This window comes from Leuciscus leuciscus, assembly GCF_965113295.1.
Source record: "Leuciscus leuciscus genome assembly, chromosome: 17".
Lineage (NCBI taxonomy): Eukaryota > Metazoa > Chordata > Actinopteri > Cypriniformes > Leuciscidae > Leuciscus > Leuciscus leuciscus.
The window spans coordinates 26062733-26081877 of NC_138741.1; the positions used below are offsets into that span (position 1 = coordinate 26062733).

General features: G+C 41.6%; 1 protein-coding gene across 1 annotated transcript; it reads right to left on the reverse strand.

Annotated features, from left to right (window-relative positions):
- Positions 1 to 5239: 5239 nt before the first annotated feature.
- Positions 5240 to 18809, reverse strand: drc8 (dynein regulatory complex subunit 8). Its single transcript, XM_082142386.1, has 7 exons — positions 18727 to 18809; positions 18311 to 18395; positions 18119 to 18191; positions 17938 to 18017; positions 10430 to 10472; positions 9798 to 9864; positions 5240 to 6331 (listed from the first exon to the last, which is right to left on the reverse strand). The coding sequence occupies exons 1-7, from the start codon at positions 18746 to 18748 to the stop codon at positions 6216 to 6218; spliced, it is 486 nt and encodes a 161-aa protein (XP_081998512.1). The 5' UTR covers positions 18749 to 18809; the 3' UTR covers positions 5240 to 6215.
- Between the last annotated feature and the right edge of the window lie 336 nt (positions 18810 to 19145).

Genomic DNA, 19145 nt, shown 5'->3' on the forward strand with positions numbered 1-19145 from the left:
CACATGGTCGCACACAATCTCTTTAGGTATTCCCACTCTGGCAAATACCGATTTAATCTTGTTAATGACTGTGTGTGCTGTCTTGTCTCTTATGTTTAGTACTTCCGGGTATTTGGAGAAATAATCTACAACCAGAAGAAATGACTGACCACTGATTTCAAATATGTCAGCTCCTACTTTCAGCCAAGGAAGCTCTGGGATTTCATGAGAGATCATCGGCTCCCTCTGGTGGCGAGGTTGGAACTGCTGGCAAGTTGCACATTCCTCAACCATTTTTTCAATGTCTCTTGTCATACCTGGCCAATACCAGTGTACTCTGGCCAGAGCTTTGGTGCGCTGCATGCCTTGGTGTGCCACATGCAGCCTCTGTAACATGTCTGACCTCATTTTACTTGGTAGAATAATTCTGTCTCCTGCAAACATTATTCCTTCTCTTATTGACACAGAGTGCCTAATAGGCCAGTAATGTATCACCTTTTTGTCGACTTGTTTTCTGTGATGTGGCCAGCCCTGCCTGTGAATGTCCAGCAACGTTTGCAATATGACGTCGTTTTGTGTCTCAAACTTTAACTGTACCAGGGTCTCTGGGCTTAGGGCCTCTGTTGGCTCAAGAGCATAGATCACTTTTTCGTCAAAAATGTCACATTGACTCTGTTGCTCATGTGTAGTTGCTCGTGAGAGTGTGTCTGCGATCAGTAACTCTTTACCTGGCGTGTAGATTACATTCAGGTCGTAGCGTTGCAGCTGAAGTAGCATCCGCTGTAGTCTGGACGGAGCTGTTCCCAGTGGCTTTCTCAGGATCGTTTCCAAAGGTTTGTGATCCGACTGCACATTAACCTTGACTCCATAGGCGTACTGGTGAAAGCGCTTCACTGAAAACACGATAGCCAGAAGCTCCTTCTCTATCTGTGCATAGTTTTTCTCTGTGTCAGTTAGAGCTCTGGATGCATAGGCGATGGGATGTCCATCTTGCATTAGACATGCGCCTAAACCGTCCTTGGATGCATCTGCTTGTATCACGACAGCTTTCTTTGGGTCAAAGAATTTGAGAACAGGGGCTGTTACAAGCGCATTTTTTAGACTCTTTACAGCTTCCTCATGTTCGTGTTGCCATTGCCAAGCACTGTCCTTTCTCAGCAGCTGTCTCAGTGGCGCTGTGGCTGTGGCTTCTCCAGGTATGTACTGTGAGAGATACTTGATCATCCCAAGCATTCGTTGCAGAGCCGGTCTGTCTGTGGGTGATGGCATGTCAACTATTGCCTTAACTTTTGCATCGTCTACTTTAACACCCTCTGAGGTCACAACATGACCCATGTATTTAACACTGTTCACCTTGTATTGGATCTTCTCTTTATTGAATTTGACGTTAGCCTCCTTTGCTCTAGTCATCACTTTTTGCAGTATTTCGTCGTGTTCCTTTTCTGTGGATGCAGCGATAATCATGTCATCAGCAATTATGTGAACACCCGTGATGTCCCCAAATGTCTCGCAGTTGCGTTGCTGAAAAACTTCACTCGCCGACTTGATTCCAAATGGTAGGCGCTTAAACCTATAGCGCCCCCATGGCGTGTTGAAAGTGCACAGTAGCGACGACTCCTTGTCCAGCTTTATTTGCCAATAGCCGTCTTTCTCATCCAGCACTGTGAAGATTTTCTTACCAGCTAGTTTACATAACACCTCATCTGCTGTGGGAATAGAGTAATGCTGTCTCAAAATAGCTTTATTTAAGTCAGTAGGGTCTAGGCAAACCCTCAGCTTCTTCTTGTCTTTCTTTTCTGTGACTACAAGGCTATTGACCCATGTCGTTGGCTCAGTCACTTGTTCAACAACGTCTGCTTTTAGCAGGTCATCAAGCGTGTCTCTCAGTCTGTCCATAACTGCCAGTGGTATTTTCCTGCAGCCATGTATGACAGGAGTGACTGTAGGGTCAATGTGGATGTGATGTTCACCTGAGAACTCACCAAGTCCTTCAAAGACACTCGCATGTTGTTTTAGCAGCTCCTCTTTTGTAGTTGGGAACTTGACTTCGAGCGTGTCAATGTCCATCCTCTTTATCAGACCTAACGCTTCACATGCATCCTTGCCTAGGATAGCTGTGTCTGAGTGGTTTGACACATAGAACAGCAGGTTGGATTTGGTTTTGGCATTGGAGCACTCCAGTGAGATTGTCCCTTCTGGTTTCAGCTTAACACCACCGTACGCCACCAACACAGTCTTTGTCGGTTTTAGTTGCAAGTTTATTCGTTTTTCACGCCTGGCTTTTCTCTTCAGTGTTTTGTACACAGCCTGCGGTAGTACATTTGTTTCTGCTCCTGTGTCTAACTTAAACTTAACAGACATGTCTCCAGCATCTATGTCTGCATACCATGAATTGTCTCTTTTAGTGCTTATTTGGTCAATATTCACTGTCCCAATGAAAAGTGTGTCTATTTCTGAGCTCAAATCATGCATTTTCATCTTATGTGTTGCTTTTGTAGTCTCACACATCTTTGCGTAATGATTGAGCTTACCACACTTTCGGCACGAGACTCCAAATGCTGGGCAAAGCCTTGGTTGATGTGACTTTCCACATTTCCTGCACACTTGATCCTTTATTTTCCTGCTGTCACTCTGGACTTGTAGTTTTCGTCCCTGTTTCCATTGTTGGTTGTCTTTACCTTTGGTCTTGTTCACTGCATGTATTGCTCTCTCTTGTGTTGTAGTACTCATTGCTTGTATTTGTGCTTTGGCAGTCTCCGCTGCTCTGCAGATGTCGATCGCCCTCTCCAGCGTGAGATCTGACTCTCTTAACAGCCTTTCCTTGAGCCGTGGATCATTCAAACTGAACACAATCTTGTCTCTGATCATGTCATTTTCTGATGCACCAAATTCACAGTCTTTGCTTTTCTGTCTCAACTCAGTCACATATTTCTCAATGGTGACTGACTCTGACATGGGATGAGCCCAAAACTGATGTCTTTCAAACACTGTGTTTTTCTTTGGCTGGCAATATGCTTTAAATGCATATAAAATATCATCCACTGTTAGCTCTGCTTCATCTGCTTGTACAACGTCTAGTGTGTTGTATACCTCGAGAGCATCTTCTCCGAGTGCATGCAGTAAGATAGCTACCTGTACTTTAGCTTCCTTTCCATCAGCACCACTTGCAGTCATGTATATTTGAAAGCGTTGTTCCCATCTTCTCCAGTTTTCGCTTATATTGCCTGTTAGCACCAGCGGGGACGGTAGTTTGAACTGTTCCATCTCTTCCCCGCTCTCGAGCGTAGCTGCCTGCTCGCTGAAGCTAGCTTAGCCCTTAGTAAAAGTCCGTGTCTAACTTGGGCAAAAAAAAAAAAAAAATGTTTTTATTTTTTTTATCGGCGCACTGGACCAGCTTCTGACACCATGTAGTAGTTTCTTTTAATAACCTTTTATAACGTGCATCGTGGCGAGTGGAAGGATGACAACAGGTAAGTTGTTTGCATTTAATCACAGCAGCTGCGCTGACAACAAGCTCCAACAACCACAACACATATATCAATCCCTCCGCCTCTAAGCGGGCACTATTTAACCTTAGTATATGTGCGCGGCACTATATACTACAACCGTGACATTAAACTGGATAACCTACTTATTAACAGCGAGACATCCGAAGTCAAGCTGATTGACTTCCGATGTGGGGACATGCTGAGGAGTTCGGCGTACAGGTCATACTCTGGTTTTGTCACGCAAAGCTGCAGTTTGGCACTTTTACTCCAGTGATGAGTTATGCACTAATGCAAACCCGGCCTGTCAAGAGGTGAGATCTAGAATTAATCATTCACAACCATAGAAAACATCGTAACATGATCAAATATAGTAGATTTAAAGTTTAAGGTAATAATCAGACATCCCTCTCATCTTCCTGCACAGAATGCTGTTGTCTGCTCAGGGCTCTCTGGCGGGAAAAACCAAGTCGACACAACTGGTTTAAGGTAACCTAAGACCGGCTAAAAAAATAGTTTATTTATTGCCTAGTCAAATCTGTTCTCTTTTTCAGGTCGTTGCATAAGGCCACTCCAGTTGGCGTCTCTCGTGTAGCTTAGCGTCTTGCGGGCTGCAATGGGAGGCGCTTCCATCCCTCCTCTCACCTTTGCGTCTTGCGGGGTGAGCAAGCCTTGTGTAGCGTAGCGTCTTGCACCTTGGTTTGAGGGAGCAGTATTTGCGTCTGGCGGTACTGCTCCCGGAGGGATATGTACATACTGTATGCACCTTTGGTTGCACCTTTTTGTTTTTCCCATCATGGCCACTCCATTCCTGAGGTTCCTGCCACAACTGTCCAGATGCCAGAGTTGTCTGTCTCCACCTCCACAATGTCAGAGCTCCCTTCTCGACCACCTTGATGCTACAGCTGGAGGTTTCCACTATGGATGCTCCAGTCCTGTCAGTCTCTGCCTCCTCAATACCAGTGCTCCCATCAAGTCTTGCCACAGGCATCCCATCGGTGTCTGTGCCTTCACAGATTTTCCTGCAAAGGTCAGTCACCTGCTTCTTTTGCCATGGTTGTCCATTTGGGTCTGCTGCTTTAAATCGAGTATTAGAGTAAGCCATTTAACCATTGTGTGGTCTTTGTTTAGGGGTATACACTCATGATCTTGGGGTCTCCAGAGACCACAGGCAACACATGTAATTTGTAGTTTTTATTTAAAAAAATGTAATTTTACTCTGTTTATTAATGTTTTTATTACACATATGTGCAGTTTTTGGACGATTTATGATATATTTTAAATTTATATAAATTAAAAAGAACATTTTAAATAGATTTTTATACAAAAACAGCTTTTTATGTAAAATTCACTTTATAAAAGATCCAAATTTCTAAATTTCATTTATGGGGATAACATGGATAATTTGACATGGTTTAGTGTAACATTTTTGCCCATCTTTTGGAAAATGCACTTTTAAAAGTAAAAAAAGTATCATTTTAGCCACTAGATGGCTATAGAGCTCAAATATATGCTATTTGACTAACTAAAAGATATCTTTTCACAAGTTTTCCCAGTTGGATTCATATCTAAATATTATGAAATCACAACAATAAAATGTATTTTCTGTCAAAGTTTAGCATTTTTTGTACAGAAAGAAAATCTTTTTTTTTCAATAATGTTACATTATGATTAGAATCAAACCTGGAAAAGAGAAACATTTAAAAAAAAAATCAAAATTCAAAAAGACCCCGAAGACCATACTTAAAAGAAGAATAGTAGCTTATCTCTCTTTGATATATGAAAACTTTATTCATTTATTCCAACACAAAGCCCTGTTTTAAATGGTATATGTTATAAATAAATATATATATTTTTTTATATTATACATTTATTTTACATTGCAAGACTAACCACAACCCAATTTTTACAGTAGACTAAAAAAGTAGTAACGTAGTGATAGAACCGTATCGTCCAGATTCAGAAGAACCCTTTATATGCATAAGTGGTTCTTTTTGTTAGAGTTTGGGGTTCTTTATTCCCGGCTTTTTGTTTTTCAAATCTGTAACTGTCAGAGCCACCTCACTACTGATTTTCTGGAGCTCAGCCATTCAATTGCTTAGACTCTCAACACATAAATTATTTCTTTCTTTAAATGTCTATACATTTTAACTTTCAATTTGTAACTTGTTTCCCACCAATCATGTATTTTTCTCTTTTTAGTTTAACAGAACCTGTAAGTGTGACCAGCTCTGTTCTGCTAAGGATACTTATCTCCTCTTCTCCACTAAGTAACAAAGATATTTAATTGTTTGTTAGATTTTTTTATTTATTATTACTTTATGCATTAACAAGTCGCAAAAAAACGAATAAACAAATTTTGGCCTTCATAAACATAATTGTTTTCACATAAACAACTGGAAGAGACACAATGTAACTCTAAACTTTGTGTATTTCAAATGCTATCCCCATCGTCTGCAGAGAGAAACTGCCACTCAAAACACACACATAATGATGGACGTAAAGACATAATAGAGGATTGTGAAGATATTTCACTGGAACTTGGTCTTCATTACATAAATAAAAAGTTAAAAAAATATTATTAATAATACTAAATATCAATGAAAATAAACTATTATAAAAAAGGTTATTCATTACACCATCATTAAGGTCCTATGTAGCACTTTCAAAGCATGGTTCTTTCAGGAATCTTATAAAAAAAATGTTGACGTGACAATTCTCATTTATTTGAATTATACATCATCAAATACGTCAGCCATCATAGAGAGTCATCATGCTCACAAAGTCCTTGTAGAGAATTAAATTTTTATCAGGATCAACAGCTGCAGACAGCATTTCATCCATCTCTTCTTCTGTGAAGGGCTCTCCTTCAAAACAGAAATAATTAATTTTGTTAATTGAAAACTTCCTTGTGTTGTGGATTCCTTAGCTGTGTCCCAATTCAGAGGCTGCATCCTTCGAAGGCCTACCAACTATTTCAATAAGTTATATTTTTCGGCATTTTTACCTTTATTGGACAGGATAGTCAAGGAAAGACAGGAAGCGATAGGGGAGGAGAAAGGACCAGGAACAGGGACTAGAACTCAGGTCGCCCGAAGCGCTGTTGTCCACAAGGCTACGGCTCCGACAGAAGGCCTAGCAACTGTAACAGCTGCCATTGATGAGCGGCAGTAACATTTATACTGGATTTATACAAAAAATAAATAGTACATTTAACTGTCTAAAAACAAAACAGGGTTCAGTATAGGGTTGGGTACCGAAACCCGGTTCCAATAGAGAACCGGTTCCGACGTAAACGGTAGTATCGAGACCGAATAAGAACGCAACTTTCGGTGCCTGATTTCGGTGCCTGACTTTTTTCACCGCCCCCTATAAAACATCTCGCGGCACGAATGATCCAATGACAAAATATCTAAACAACATTAAATGATCACGTTTTCTCTTGTGGCTCGCGCACACCGCACTTTCTTCACTCGGACGCGCGCTTCAATACGTTGCAGAGATCGATCTATTTATGAGGCGTCGTCTATATGAGCATGTGTGCGGAGAGTTTGTGTGTGCGTGCCCGCGTCTCAGATGAGTACGTGCGCGAGTTTTTGTGTGTGTGTGTGTGTGTGTGTGTGCTCGCGTCTCAGATGAGTATGTGCGCGAGTTTGTGTGTGTGTGTGTGTGCTCGCGTCTCAGATGAGTATGTGCGCGAGTTTGTGTGTGTCAGTGTTGTTTTTGGCAGCCCTTTTAGTTTTAGTCTTAGTCTTTTGGACGAAAATGCTTTTTAGTTTTAGTCACATTTTAGTCACTTACAAACTTCATAGTTTTAGTCAAGTTTTAGTCGACGAAAACGCAAAAAGGTTTTAGTCAAGTTTTAGTCAATTTTTGTAAAAAACAAACAAAAAAAAGAGTCTTTAACAAATTAATTTAGGTTAAAAAGTATTGGAAATGGGCTTAGGTTTGACAGGTTGTACTGTAGCAAGTGTTGCAATTCATAAAACAACAGTTAACCTTAAAACCTTTGCATAATAAACTAGACTTTCTCATTGATGGAGATGCAGTGCTGCCAAGCTGTACTTCATTGTCGCATTGGGCAGAAACCTTTTATCCCCATATTTCAAGATATATTTTTTCCATGAATTGATGCTCTTCTAAAATTTCAGCACATTGGCTATTTTCACCAGTAATCACAGTAATAAAGGAATGGTTTACAGTTTAAACAGCAAAAAACTTTGAGCTACTACAACATTACACACAGATAAAGTGGTAACAGTGGAATCACTGTTTTACTCAAAAAAAGCCAGGAATAAAAACATTCTTACTTTGGCAATTGTGGCTTTTTTATATAATTAGTTAAATAATAATTTATGTTATAATCTAAGTTATATAATAATTATATATTACTTTGTACCAATTAGCCCACTAAACTAATGCTCGGACACACTCGGTCTCTCTCGCGTACACTCGGTCTCTCTCGCGCGCAGACACACTCGGTCTCTCTCGCGCACTGTCGCTCGCTCGCGCAGTTCGTTTCGCTTTTGTCCAGTCCGGCGCCTCATATCGAAGATGTGTGGCGACTCGTGACTAGCCGCAGCCGCAGGTGTGTTGTTGTTGTGTGGAATCTGGTGCGCGGCATAGGCAGCCGGGTGGTGGGCGTACCCAAAACAAAGATAGGAAGCTGCAGCATTGCTGATACTTTTTTTTTTTTTAGCTCAAAACAGACAGGTTTCACGCAAATTAGGCAGAAATGACATGCATTGTGAACGTCAGACTTATAATCATTTCCGTTCCGTCTCGTCTCGTCAACGAAAACTCGAAAACGTCTCGTCATGTTTTAGTCACCTTAGAGCCATTTTTAGCTAGTCATAAAAAAAAGGTGCGTCAACGAAATCATTTCGTTATCGTCATCGTTGACGAAAACAACATTGGTGTGTGTGTGTGTGTGTGTGCTCGTGTCTCAGATGAGTATGTGCGCGAGTTTGTGTGTGTGTGTGTGTGTGTGTGTGCTCGCGCTCGCGTCTCAGATGAGTATGTGCGCGGAGAGTTCCGCGCGTCTCGTGTGTGTAGAGTTTATGTGTGTGTGCGTGAGCGACTTTAGATGTGACATTGTGCATTTCATATAGTTGGAGCATTCAGCAGTATACATGTATGTGTGACTACTTAGTATATGTGTATGCAAGCGTTTTATGTGTGCGTGAATGAAGTTCGATTTAAGCCCTAGACGGCGCCTCATATCTATTCGTTCTGGTGAAATCACAAAATATAATGCACACAAAGTGTCCCTGCTTGATATACAACCACTGATGAGCATAATCGGTTTAAAAAAACAACAACAAACAAAAAACTACGAATGCGGATTAGAACCCAAAACCTCTGACACTCTTGACTAAAGTTCAAGTTCAGCTGCAGTGTTCCTCTTAGGGTAAGTCTAGTATTTTAATGCCAACTGCAAATCTTGCATATCAAGTATGAAGTAGTATCAAGTATATTTATATGAGACTATACTATGTGTGTTAAATATTTCTGCTCAGTGTCAGATATTTCTCTGTTTTGTAAAAGTCTATAAAGTATAATACGTAATATAATATATATATATAATATATATAAATAATATGAGAAGACAAAATTTTGATCTTAACTTAAGTGTTTTCGGCTACATCAGTAGCCTTTTAAACGGCACAATTTTTAATTTAATCAGAAATCAGAAAATCTTTTCCAGAAAACACACACAGGTATTATTTTTTTGATAAAGTGTGTGCGGTTTCATTTTCTTAAGTACCGGTTTAAGAACCGTTTAAGCACCGGAACCGTTTGAAAAATACCGAGTAGGTACTGGTATCGGATAAAACCCAACCAATACCCAACCCTAGTTCAGAACCTGTCTAAATCAACTTGGTCCATTTATGTACATAGTAAAGGGTACAAATGATCTATAAAATCGCATCTTAGTAAGATACAGTATGTCAACATTTGAACCGCTTTATAGTTTTTTTTTTTTAATTTGTATCATTAGATATTCAAGCAAATTGAAACCCAATACTTATATTTAAAAGTGTAATTCAGCATTTTCTCTCTCTCTCTCTCTCTCTCTCTCTCTCTCTCAAAAACAAAACAAAACCAAAATCCAGTCATCACCGGCGCGCAATGAATCTTGGGATAAACTGTGCCACGAAGGATCCTCCTTCTTTTTCGAATGCAGTATGCAGCCTTTGAAAGATGCAGCCTCTGAATTGGGACACGGTACAATTGTTCAATTGTAACATTGCACATTGATTTCAAAATATCAGAAGCCTATCCTAAAATCCCAAACCACTATTTTGAATAGTCTCATTGGACATACTATACCTTCTTGTGTTAAATATTTGGTCAGTTCCACTGGTTCCAAGTGTCCTTTTTTCTGTTGGTCTAAAACCTTTAAAAAGAGACAGCAGCACCCTCCATTTAAATAAATCCATTAGTCGAAGGTCTCCATCTTTATGTATCCAATTCGAAATGTATTTTGAAATTGATGGAAGCTAGTTTCCACCACAGAATTAAAAAGAAAATGTAAAAAGATAATTGCTACTTTTTTATCTTGTTTCCCTCACAATTGCAACTTTTTATCTCACAATTCTGACTTTTTTTCTTCCAAGTTCGAATTTATATCTCACACTTCTGACTTCTTTTCTCACAGTTGTGAGATATAAAAAAGACTGACTTCATATCTCACAATTCTGACATTATAACACATAATTGCGACTTCATTTCACGCAATTCTGATAAAAAAGTAATAATTGCAAGTTTATATAATTCAATTCTCACTTTTTTCGTAATTGCGCAATTACCTTTTTTATTTTTTATTAAGTGGTGGAAACAAGCTTCCATAGAATTGCTGAGAATTTCACTGTAGTTTTTTTCTTTTTCTGCAGTGTGACCAAGGTGAATTCAAACAACAAAACAACAATAACAAAATGTTAAAGTGGCAGAGAATGAGATACCTCAAAGGCCTGGAGGAGCAGGTCTTCTGGAATAGGACGGAACCTGCAATAAAGGGTTTTCACAACACGTCATCAATCCGGAAGTCGGCCATATTGGCAGCACTGAACGTAAACAATGCCGCTGAACTGAATGGACTCGCAAATTTGGCTGATTATTGCTGCTGAAAAATGGTCGTGTTTTGGGCTGTACTAATCGGTCGCACCGGGAAAAAACATTTGGAGTTCTATAGACTGCCAAAAGTTAAAGAGAAGAGTGCAAAAAACTGATGAAAGAAGGCGTTTGTGGTTGAGAGAGGCATAGCATCAGCTCATCAACCACATGTGTAAATGAAGCGATGACTACGGCTAAAATGTTGACGTAAAGTAGTTCAATCCGATTATTTTTGTATCCGATTGGAATCTGATCTAAAATGATGTCCACACTGTGTATCGCAACTGTTCAAATCCAATTTGTGTGTCCATGCAGCTCTTTCGTTTTCTGGAATATCTGCATTGGTTTCTTTGGCAATGACGTTGCGTTGATGGAGGGGTTTGCATTTGCAATAGAGATGTTGTCTTATTTAAATTTTATAACATGGAAATGTGTAGCCGCCGCGCTGGACTTCTGCGTCTTGAGCCTGCTGCAGAACTGTAGGACGCTGGTATGCACAGCCTTTTTTCCGCGCTCTTGTCTCAAAATATGTTTCAAAAATAATACTTTTCTGCTAGTCTGGCACTTTGCAACAGCACAGCCTTGTTTCGGCAGCGACTTTCACCATGTTTCCTATAACAACGTCTGACGTTTACATTTTATATGGCATGAGAAAGTCACATAAACCACATGAAATCCGATCATGTTAGCTAATTCTGATCAGATTTCAATCGGATATGATATGAACAAAAATCGGATTTGGACTGACAATCTATGTCGGGATAAGAAATATAAGGAAGAATTGTCGGGTCGACAGTCCACGACTAAGAAGCTAGCTTTTCCGGATCTTTACCACATATTAACTTTAGTTTGTCAAAATTGCACGCTCTTTCCTGCTTACTAAGTCCTTCTCTATATGATTTAGCAGCTTCCACGTATTTTTTTCGTGGTTTAGACATCATAAATAAGTGTAACAATGTGTTCAGTAGTACATAAACAGTGCAATCCATGCTGTTGTTTACATCCAAGTATCTCCAATATGGTCGTGCATCCAGGTAACTGACCAAACTGTGACGTAGGTGCAAACCCTCTATAAAGAGGAAGCAGAGCTAAAATGGGGTTGCACAACAACTGACTTCTGCTAGTCAATTTCTTAACAATACTCGAGTTACTCGACTACTCGTGATTCATGCTACTGTAAATGAAAAGACATGAAATAGTTCTTATCAATAAATTATATAAATTCATAGCCTAATGCAACAATTACAAAAAAACATTATAATTATGACAGTACATATTTTAATTTTCATGTAACCGAGTAAAGCCAAATAAATAAATCCTTGTCTTTCATTTCAGACGCAATGTCCGCTTTTAGGGGTTTACATATCGCGTTTTTTGCGCGGCAAGTGCACTCATAATGTAAGCGACGCGCATGTGGTGCTTGTTTTTTCCAGGCACGCCAATGCCGCGACGATGACGAGATGAAAACATCTCAACTTTTCAGAATTCTGCAAGCGAACCACAGCTCATGTGACAAAAACCAACCGATCAGCTTCGGCCTTTCTGTAACAACATCGAAAGCTCGGCCGAACAGCGGATCATAACTGTACAGGCGGGTTTTTATTTCTCATCTCCATAAATCTATCTAGTAGTAAAGCTAATGCAAGGGCTAGAAATCCTTTGCTGATACTTCCTTGTCATCATGGAGAGCGCAGTTTATGGTTGCATAGCAACGACAGTACGCAAGCACTTGTTCCACGCGATATGTGAACGGCCCCTTACAGAGTTGGCAAATTGCGATATTTTTGTCATCCTTGATGAAATACTTCCACACATCTGATGTGTGGTGTCTGTCGGTGACATTCGCCATTTTAATTAATTTATGGTAAATGCACGCTCGTAGTCGATTGTTTTCGACAACGCCGACTAGTGGTTGAAGTAGTCGATCTCTCGACTAGTCTGTGCAAGCCCTAAATACTGAGCTTTTTGATAAAAAAATTTCAATGCATTTGTTCATATTTGCTTCACAGCTTAAAACACTTGATTTAAGTTTTTGGGGTAAAGTGAATAGGAAAAGTACTTCTGTAAACAAGGTTGATGAACAAATGGTCAGTCACTGTTGTTCTTTACTGTAAAGAAAACGTCTCCGGTTACTATTGTAACCTCGGTTCCCTGAGAGGCGGGAACGAGACATTACGTCAGCTGTGACTTATATGGGAACTCCTCCCTTCTCCACTTCTGCTGAAATCTTATGGGCTAACGCCAGCTGGGGACAGCTGGCCAATTGACACGAAAGATTGCAAATACTGACAGGTTCACAGGCAGTATAAATTGCATGGGTGCGACAATTATGTCAGAATCACGACTGAACGCTAGCAAACAGCAATCACAGCGGCTAACATAATGTCTCGTTCCTGCCTCTCAGGGAACCGAGGTTACGATAGTAACTGGAGACGTTCCCTTTAAAGGTGGAAACTCAACATTACGTCAGCTGTGACGTAAATGGGAACTGTATTAAATCCCGCCGTGAGAGCAGTGAAGATAAGCCCTGAAACGGGGTCAATCACACCCACACGTAGGCTAGACAGTTCTAGCCAATAGCCGCGTTGCTAAGAGTACTCGCATCTGATAGGTGGAACTAGACCAATGAGACATCTGCTCCGACCCTAACAAAATGTGCATATCTTAACGCAATGAAAGCGAAGGCTGCACTGAACAGGGCAGACACAACATAATAAGCATTCAAGCATGAGAGTTAAACAGAGTCGAGGGCGTTTGTGGTGGCAACTGCATCAACCTTATTAACCATAACACAGAATTAGCAGCTATGGTAACTACTGCATAGCTGGCTATAACAGTTCACAACACATGAGTAAAACTCAACTCACCGAACGTACTTGTGACGCTACAGAGGGTACATCCAGCTTGTAAAACCTGGTGAATGTGTTCTGAGAAGACCAGCCAGCAGCAAGATATAAATCCTGGATAGACATACCTCTGGACCAGGCCCATGAGGAAGCAATCGCCATCGTAGAATGAGCTCTGATGTTAAGGGGACAAACTTCCCCCAGGCATTCTTAAGCCAATGCAATAGCGTCCACAATCCAGTGAGAAAGTCTCTGATTTGAAACCGCACGTCCCTTATTACATCCACCAAAGCACACAAACAGCTGGTCCGACTGACGAAAGGCGGCCAAGCGATCCACATACATCCGCAAAGTCCTGACAGGGCAAACAGCGCTCTGAGCGTCACGTGAGGCTGACGGCTCAGCAGATAAGGTGGGCAGGGAAACAACCTGTTCTCTAAATGGTGTATTGAGTGACTTCAGAACGTAGCCTGGTCTCGGCGGGAGAGTGACATTGCAGTCGCCAGGTCCGAAACAGATGCAATCATCGTTCACAGAGAACGCGTGTAATTCTCCAATGCGAGAGCAAGAAGCAAGGCCGTCTTCAGGGAAAGCTCCTTAACCGCAATCGAAGCTAGGGGCTCGAACGGTGGTAGAGATAGAGCCCTCAAAACTGGAGCCAGATCCCACGGCGGCACGGAGGGCGGCCATGAAGGACACAATCTTCTCGCTCCCCTGAGAAATCTGATTACCAGAGCGTGCTTACCGATCGATTGCCCGTCAACCGGGGAATGAAAAGCAGCAATAGCGCCAACATATACCTTCAGCGTGGATGGCAAACTCCCGCAATCCATTCTGTGCTGTAGAAAGTGCAAAACATCTGACACGGAACAGGTCCCCGGGTCAATATCAATGTCCTGGCACCATTTTGTGAAAACTCTCCACTTCAGAGCGTAGGAGATGCCTGGTAGAAGGCGCGCGTGCTCAGCACTCGTGAATGCAGAGCGTCCTGCTCATTTAGGGTCCCCGCAGCGGCCACACATGAAGGTTCCACAGCTCGGGCTGGGGTGCCATATCGTGCCGTTCGCCTGAGACAGCAGATCCTTCCTGAGGGGGATTTGCCATGGGGGAGCCACCATTAACTCTCTCAAGTCCGCGAACCAGGGCTGATTCGGCCAGTTCAGGGCCACGAGGATCACTGACGCTCTCTCCTCCCTGATTTTGCACAACACCATAGGCAGAATCTTCACCGGAGGGAACGCGTAAAGCCTGGCTTCCAGCCAACAAGGCGTCAGAGCATCTCCCATCAGCGGGGAGTGAGATAGCGAGAAGAACGTCTGACAGTGCGTGTTCTCGTTTGTGGCAAACAGATCCACTTCCGCCCTCCCGAATCGATCCCAAATCATTTGAACCGATCCGGGGTGAAGCCTCCACTGTCCTTGAGGAATCCCTTTCCTCAAAAGCATGTCCGCTCCACGGTTCAGGATACCGGGGATGTGCGCCGCTCTTATGGAGAGAAAGTGTCGGTCCGCCCACAACAGGAGACTCGCTGCCTGTTTAAACAGAGCTCTGGAGCGCATGCCGCCCTGGCTATTTATGTACGAGACCACAGACGTGTTGCCGGTTTGAATCAGTACATGTTGCGGCTCCAATTTTGACCGAAAGGCTTCCAGGGCTAAGGACACTGCTTCCAATTCCAAATGGTTTATGTGCCACCCTCTCTGTGACTCCGACCACAGGCCTGAGGCCAGATCTGTTTCAGTGTTGTCATTCTGAACGCGCGCTTGTGAAGTGCACGGTTGATGAGTCTCAGGTCCAGAATTGGACGGAGTCCTCCATCCTTCTTTGGTACCACGAAGTAGCGGCTGTAGAATCCGCTCTCCTGCTCGCTCGGAGGGACACGCTCTATAGCTCCTTTCTCGAGCAGACTGAGAACTTCCTGTCTCAGAACGGGAACGTTTTGGGGCAAAGTCAGTGACGGGACCACACCATTGAAGCGGGGAAGTCTGCGTTTGAACTGGAGAGAATATCCATGCTGAATTATTCCCAGTAACCACGGTGAAACGCCGGGATAGCCCTCCACATGTCCAGGAAGTGACACAGCGGACGCGCTAGCGTTTTGACTGGAGCCCCGCCCCCACGAGGCTAGAAGCACTGGCGGGAGGGCGGCTCGCGGCGGGCATTGTGTGGTGTTGGCACTCTCGCACTCATCGAGAGGACATTATAATCAAGGGTTGTGGCTCTGCGCTGCTCTGAGGCAGGGCGAATGACAGTGTTGGGTGCAAGAGGAAGAAAAAGCTCTTTTTGTGAACTAACACAAACAGCATTTAAAAACACATAGCAATTGTCGCCTGTAGGAACATGGGGGACATGATGCATTAGAACATGGAGCTTGGGGGCGGGGACTCTAGCGCGCTCTCTCTTCCTCTTAATCGCTCCGTCAGGAAGATGGCTTGGTAGCCGAGGATGGCGCGCTGACTCTCTCGTGGCGCGAGCTTCTTCTCTGACTCTGATGTGTCCTCCCAGGCCCCGACCACTGCTTGTTTCGGCCGAAACGAGCGTCCAGTTCGGTGCGGGGCGCCACGGCGGGCTGTCTAGCCGGTCCTTGAGCCTGGCGAGGTGCCGAAGAATAGCGGGACCTCGCAGATGACTGGAGTGAGCGACGGGTCATCACGTGACTCATCACCTTGGCGTGCTTTTGCATCTCGGAAAAACACTCCTTTACCGACTCCACAGCATCACCAAAGAGGCCAGAGGGAGTGACTGGAGCGTTTAGGAGCGTCTTGCGGTCCGCGTCCTTCAGGTCAGCTAGGGTTAGCCATAGGTGCCTGTTAAGGAAGACCATGAACCCCATGGAACGGCTGATGGCTTGTGCAGAGCGCTTAGTAGCCATCAGCGCGAGATCCGTTGCCGCGCGCAGATCCCTGATGACTTCCGCGTCAGCTGCGCCGCCGTCCAGGGATTGTAGCAGTTTTGCCTGGAACACGTGCATGATTGCCATGGCGTGAAGAGCAGAAGTTGCCTCCCCCGCAGATGCATAGGCCTTGCCTGCCTTTTGGGCTGTAAAGCTATCGTCCGCGAAGCTGACAGCGTCGAACTCGTCTTCGAGTACTGCCCGTGAACCTGTCAGTATTTGCATGCTTCGCGTCAATTGGCCAGCTGTCCTCAGCTGGCGTTAGCCCATAAGATTTCAGCGAAAGTAGAGAAGGGAAGAGTTCCCATATACGTCACAGCTGACGTAATGTTTAATTACCGCCTTGAAAGGGAACTACACTGTCTGTAACAACATATAAGCATAAGTATAACTTAACCCTAAAACTGGCAATGTGATCTGGGAGTAACAGAGTTTTTGTCGTCTTTTTTAGGGGCGTAAGAATGATTTTTTCATCAAATCCTTTTATCATTTATCACAGCCTGGTCTGTCTTCTGTATGCTGGTCACATGATTTGTTAAAAAAAAATTGTGATTAATTAGTCAGCCTGACCTAAATCCAACATGGCTGCCAGTGGTGCAGGACATTCAGATTTTGAGATAAGTAAATATATATTAAACTTACTTTTCTTTTGAAAAAATAATACTAACACTGCTAACATTAATTATGAACATTGTCTTAAGGTGCTGAAAAAGAAAATTTATAAAAATGTTGTTCATATTGTTATTTAGCACGTTTTGAAATATATGTTACACCTGAGTCACATTGCCACTTTTGGGTATAAAAAAGGGATTAACTTTGTATTCATTTTTGTAACAATCTTTGTATTCTGAGGTATTTATTATTTATTTTTTTACAAATTATAAAATGTACAGGTTAAACTGATACAGCCTTGAGTATGCTGGTCACATGATTTGCTTCAAGTTATCTGTGATCAATTAGTCAGCCTGACCTAAATCCAAAATTTTTTACCATTTTTACCAACATTTTTTTTTTACCATTTCTGGTAACGCAAGGTCCGATTTCAAAACGGTTTTTACAGGCTGAATCTTGAGTTTGTAAGTTCACTTTCCAATGATATATAATATGTCAACATTATATGAGTTTAAGTAAAGGATAAAATTATTTTAAACATGCAATGGCAGTTACAATTATAGATTTGGTCCTTTTTTTATACCCTAAACAGGCAATGTGATCTGGGAGTCACAACTCATAAAATCCAAAATACATACAATTTTTCAAAAATTCTTTTGGATATGATTTACTTAAGTCCAGATGATATAAAAAAGGACATGAAATTATTTGTTGCTTATTATTTTCTACTCTTGCCTGTTTAAGGGTTAAAACATTTTAGTATAACTGTAACATATTAGACACAACATCAAACCAATCAGACATAGAAAACAATCTGTCAGTTGCATTAAAAATCATCTTTTTTTTGGCAGGGACATATTTGCTAGACCTGATCATTATTTTGGTATATTATCATATAAATATTAAAAAGTAGCATTAAAAAGTTTATTTTAACAAATTTATTTGTAATTCTGCAGAAAGCTCAAGATGATAATAACTGATCCTTCACTCTCAGTGGCAGTCTTACTTGCGCTCCAGCAGGATCTTAGTCATAGTTGGAAGAAACTTCTCATAGCGTACAAACCCAGTGGGCTCTTCATCTTCTAGCTGTGGAAGAAGTCACAAATCATAACTACGAATCTATTCAGCTTGCAAGATTCAATATCTAAATGAACCTATGTCTAACACTGTAAAAACATGCCACTGACCTCAGCAATGACATCATGCAATTCAGCTTCTGATGGAAAACAGCCCAGTGAGCGGATAATAGTGCCTATTTCTCTTTTTTAAAGTAAAAAATATCAGTGTTAAACAAGTAATTTGATCATTTGAATTTGAAATTAGTAAACCTCTAGAGTGCGATAGGAAGCAAGGAAATAGACCTTAAAATGTTAACTTACCTGACATCAACAGTCTTGTTGGATTCATGGTCAAACACGTCAAAGGCATTACATATCCTCTTTTGAGTTTCTGTTATAATAGTTTCTGACAAAAGGAAATTATGTTTCAGCAAATATGACAAAACAATGGAGTAGATATCCTAGCTAACTTACTTCTGTAGTATTCGTTTACTGTCATTTTTTCCCTTTGCAACTGGACAAGATTAGGTCTGTTAACAACTGGGTCTTTTACTTTGCTAACTTACTCAGCGTTAGCTAACGTTATATATTCGAAACGTTGCACTAACCATTTAGGGGACGACAATTGTAGTAATGTCAAAGCAACAAACAACACGCAAGAGTACAAATGCCACTAGGTAAATCGTAAGCCCGAAAGAGAAAAAAAGTTTTGCCTTTTTAATCTATAACAGTGTTACCTGCGTTGTACTTGTCCGCCATTTTTTGTACAGTCTATGGCCATGTCCCAAACACTGGTTGCTAGGTAACGTGAGCTCTAGCTCTAACTTAATTACCCGAGACGTCATTACTCATTTGGTGTTAAAACAAAAACAAAACAAAAAACGGGAAAACACCGTAATTGCAGATGGTGTTCTCTGCCAATATTGATATAATCTTTTATGTGCTTTTGTGGCATTGAATAATAAAATGATACTACAATAATAAACTAGTCTGTGACAGTTAAAAAAAATGCTTGATACATCAGACATACCTGGGATCTGATTCTTAATTAGTCAGTATTAAACTTAGAATTAAACATTTTAGAATAATGCCATATTAGTCAATGCAGCAAACCAATCAGACATAGAAAACTAAAAATAATCATTAATTTCCATTT

Excerpts from the sequence above, each read along its gene's own strand:
- drc8 (XM_082142386.1), bottom strand. The coding sequence starts at position 18,748 with ATGGCGGACAAGTACAACGCAG. Across the intron at positions 18,396-18,726 it reads GGCGGACAAGTACAACGCAG|AAACTATTATAACAGAAACT; the intron begins GTAACACTGTTA and ends TCCTTTTGTCAG. Across the intron at positions 10,473-17,937 it reads AAGATCCTGCTGGAGCGCAA|GTTCCGTCCTATTCCAGAAG; the intron begins GTAAGACTGCCA and ends CCTTTATTGCAG.